General features: G+C 33.9%; 1 protein-coding gene across 1 annotated transcript in view; it reads left to right on the forward strand.

Annotated features, from left to right (window-relative positions):
• The first annotated feature begins 1590 nt into the window (after positions 1-1590).
• nan (transient receptor potential cation channel subfamily V member nanchung) overlaps positions 1591-4381 on the forward strand; it is an 11628-nt gene continuing 8837 nt past the window's right edge. Inside the window, 1 exon segment of the mRNA XM_018449147.1 lies at positions 1591-1685. Within this exon segment, the coding sequence (XP_018304649.1) occupies positions 1591-1685 (95 nt within the window).

Genomic DNA, 4381 nt, shown 5'->3' on the forward strand with positions numbered 1-4381 from the left:
GAAACTGATTGCTAAAATGTTAAAAATATTCACAGCATTGCTCATCATGCTTGAGATCCTATATAATTATTTCAAATCTGTATTTTTAGATGTTTCAGCAAAATCGTTCTTTCCATGTAAAGAGCTTAATTTTTAAATTTTAAGAGTGACAGTTCACTCTTCAAAGTGAAATTTATTCTAAAAAGTTTTCACTCTAAAAGAGTATACTAATTTTAATTTTAATTATATTAAATACCGTCAACCTATTCTAATTTTACGAAAGGGGATCGTGGGAATATTCACAAGAGATCGTGGCGCACCTGCTTTTCCACGTTCGGCGTCTCGCGATTGATTCGCAGCAAGCGCCCTTTATTCAGGAAAGTCAAGGCCTCGTAAGCGAACCACTTGGGCTTGATGACACTGCCAGGATTCGAATCAGCCTTGAGCCTGCGTTTCGCGTACGCTTTATGGACCGACATGAAGTGAGTCTTCAGGCTCTTCAGTTTCCTCTCCACCGTCATCACGTCGCATCCGAGCTGACAAGTGCAAACCCCAATGAGATAAGAGCGCGCCGTACGTTTCTTGTTTTCATTAATTTTTTTCTCTCTTTTTGACATTCACGTCATATCGCGAGAATACGCTCACCAACGGTGGATACGAAGGCGTTACGCAATCCGGTAATAAATAAGCGAAGCGTGGATGCTTTTTGCGCGAAACCGTTACGCAAACGCGGTTTCTATGCAACGCGAGAAATTCACTTTCCGTTTACAACCGGCGCGGCGGCGGCTAAAGACTCTCCGTGCGCTCGCGATGCGCCAGCATTGCGCAACGGCTTGCGCAAGTGTTGGACGCGCGCGTCTGGAATACACTCGCAAGATGTATTTTGCACCCGGCCTAGCGTGCTTCTGCCGGCACGTGCGTGCATCATGAATTGCGTGATACAAGAACGCGAAAAATAGCTATCAAAATGAAACGCTCTTTTTTTTGTTAATTAAAAATTATCGATCTGTTATTTAGTTATAACGCAACTCTATAAAACATGCATTGCCCTTTTCCTTTTTCTCTTTAATTTAATTTTTTTGTTTGTTAATTTATAATACACATCCAGATGCATTTTTTAAAAAATTCGAATTTAATTTCTACGCGTTGAAATATAACGTTATTAAATTTCCGTGATATTTAAGATCGATTTTCGCGATGTGAAAAATTAAACTTAAACGAATGTTTATGTTGACTCGTTTAAGAAGGACGCGTGTAAGTTATAGTTTTACGAGCACGGGGTTTAACTTATATGAGATTGGACTGGCGCACCTCGTCGGCGATTTCCTTCCACGCGTAGATTCTCTTGCTTCGATCAGTATAGTCCGGCGCATTGTGATCCCAGAGCAGCCGCCTCGCGCGATATGCACCGATCAGCTTCAATATCGTCTCCTGTCTCCACTGCGCCATGATGCGCCGTATTGGCCGCACCGTGCCACGTTTAATCACTGACAGTAACCGCGACGGAGATCCCGGCCGCTCGCTCTTCCCACAGACTTGCGCCAGCAATTGCCGCGACGGTGCATGCAATACTTGTACCAGACTGTACAAGATGGCGTTGCATGTGCTCCGATGTGCCGACGACCTCTTCCGCCGTCCCACCATGAATTTCACACGTCAAACCAAAGTTAGAGTCTTCGGGAAAGTGGGGGAAAAGAATCGCTATCGTATTTTATAGGGGTCTATTTTCTGTAGCTGTGTAACTAGTGTACATTTTTGCAACTTAAAGTGAAATAGATATATATTTGTCAAAAAAAGAAAGTTCTAGTATAGGAATAAAAATATAGACTCTTATATTTTTTTTTCGCCTTTAACTTCTTTCATGAGAAATCACATCGAAAAATGATTAATTTTTATATAGTGTAGAAAATATCTTTTAATAGAAAAGAATTATCTATTCAAAACAAATTACTCTCTCTCTAATCACAATTATAAATCACAAATCAATTAAAATTGTAAGTTTATGTAATAATTGTAAGTTTATAAATTGTAAGTTTATAAATATAAAATATAACTTTAGATAAAAATACAGCACGATCAGGTGTTTATGGAATTTATATGAGATATTGAGAGAAATAATTAAAGTTTTTAGGATATAGAAGGAAATGTGTATGTGTGTGTGTGTCTTTCCTATTTTAATTTCTTTAATTATATGCACTCTGATAGCACTTATCAGTTACGTGGCGCCGAATGTTCTTAAAGTGTTCTTTTTCTCATTTCTGGATGTGTCGACAGCGCTGTATACAAGAATCTTATTAAGGTTGGCAGACTAGGATAACACTGTTTATATTACTGTATTTTATTCCTGTTAGTGTGCTTTTGTATTTAAATAAATTATAAAAAATATTAGCACAAATAAAACATTATTTTTTATTAAGTTAAATTTTATTATATATGTGATACCAAGTATAATAATAGGTTCTTTTAACTATTAAAATATAAACATTTTTTGAAAGATATATAAAAAAATTTATATGAGAGTCTAGTAATATACCATAAGATTTTAAGCTTGTCTCTATTAATGTATCCTATATTATACAGAACTTAGAACTGAGAGAGAGAGAGAGAGTGTCATTAAGCGTCATGAGTGTACATTGTACATTGAAACTGTATATAAGTATAATTAAAATAATAAGCAATATTAATTTGAACAATTAGCTTACATCTATTATCTCTTTGTTATGCTCATACAAATTGAGGGCACATTAATAAGGGCTCCTTGAAGACAAAAACATCTCTATTTTTATCAAAATCATCGTAAAATATTAACATTTTTTTATTAACAAATATTACAAGAAAAAGAAATATTAAAAAACTGATATTGATTTCAAGCAGACAAAATTAAAGCTATAATATTTAATAATTAATTCAATAATGAGAAAGTTGTCTTAAAGGCACACTAATAGGGATTCTAATTGTAATTTAATATTTGTAATATTGTATAATTATATAATTATTTATTGATACTAATAACTAAATAATACTTAATTAGTCGAAAACTTGCCTTTGTTCTGTCAAGTTTCTCACTCCTTGAAATTCCAGTCTAGCTCCTACCTACAGAATACTATACACTTTTCGAAAGGACGTCTTGAGGATGTAGAACGTCTTTAAGATGTAGAACGTCTTTAAGATGTAGAACGTCCTCTGGACATTCTTAGGACATCTTTTAAAGAACTGTGTGGGCACCTGTCGCGTACACGATTCTCAAGATTTATCTTTTTGAAATTCAGTTGCTCCGTAAGTTGCATGATGACAATATGACTAATAAACTTATGCGTATAACTGGACTTGAAGAATAAAATTAAATCCGTTAAAGATCAAAGTGTTAAAAGTAGAACAATTTATTTAAAGAAACGAGGACTATAATGAAAGTGTAGACGTGGTAATTAATTTATAAAAATATCCTTCATTTACAATACAGTTAAACGTTTCGACTTCACTTTAATCCTCAGAACAATTTATTATAATGTTTGTTCGTGAATGAGTTAAGTTTTTTTCTGTAAACCAAGTCCCCCCTTCTTGGCTGTATATGCTGAAGTGTAAATAAATTCTATTCTCTATAATGTTTGTTCGTCTCAATCGGTACTTATAATTTATTTATAATCAGTTCATAGTCTGAATATGCATGTTTTGTTTGATTTCTTGTGTATAAAATGAGAGGAGCAAACGCATATTTATGCACATTGCTCCCGAAGCAAAGAATGATTCCGCAAATATAATTTATTATGCAAGTTGTGAATACAACCGCTACAAAGCCTTATTTGTTACTTCTAAAGTAGGACTTGCATGACTAATTGTAAGTTATGTTGTTACAATATTTTCACGGATCTGTTTTGTAAGAGATAAAATAGAAGATCATGATTTTATTTTTTTGGTTCAAAGTACGACCGATTCAATGTCAATCCTGTTGGAATCAGTACAGTGTGCGTCGTCGTGTCATTGACTCGCATAAAAATTAAAACTGAAAATGGTTAACAAATAGATCAAAACAATAAATTAAAAAACAAACGAATTTTTCATCATTTCATTCATTGTTGAACACATTTACAATAATATTTTTAATAATTATAACAATTATATCAACAATTATACATTTGTACCGATGAGATATTGTTTCATGCCTAGATACCGAAAATAAAATTCTAATTGAAGTTCTAAGACCGAGTTACTGTGACAATAACCGATTAAGCGCTGTGTTGTTCGAAGAAAAAAAAAGGGACCGATAGTTTCATGGTCTTCCCAGATCTTCTCTCGCAATATTCTCTAGGAAAATAGAAAATTCAATCAAAAATGACTTTATTTTGATTCTTAATGTCGATAAACAGTCAAATTTTGTAACCACACTGAAAAAAAAAATTGGCTG

Source organism: Mycetomoellerius zeteki, unplaced genomic scaffold (assembly GCF_001594055.1).
Source record: "Mycetomoellerius zeteki isolate Tzet28-1 unplaced genomic scaffold, Tzet1.0 scaffold232, whole genome shotgun sequence".
Taxonomy (NCBI): domain Eukaryota; kingdom Metazoa; phylum Arthropoda; class Insecta; order Hymenoptera; family Formicidae; genus Mycetomoellerius; species Mycetomoellerius zeteki.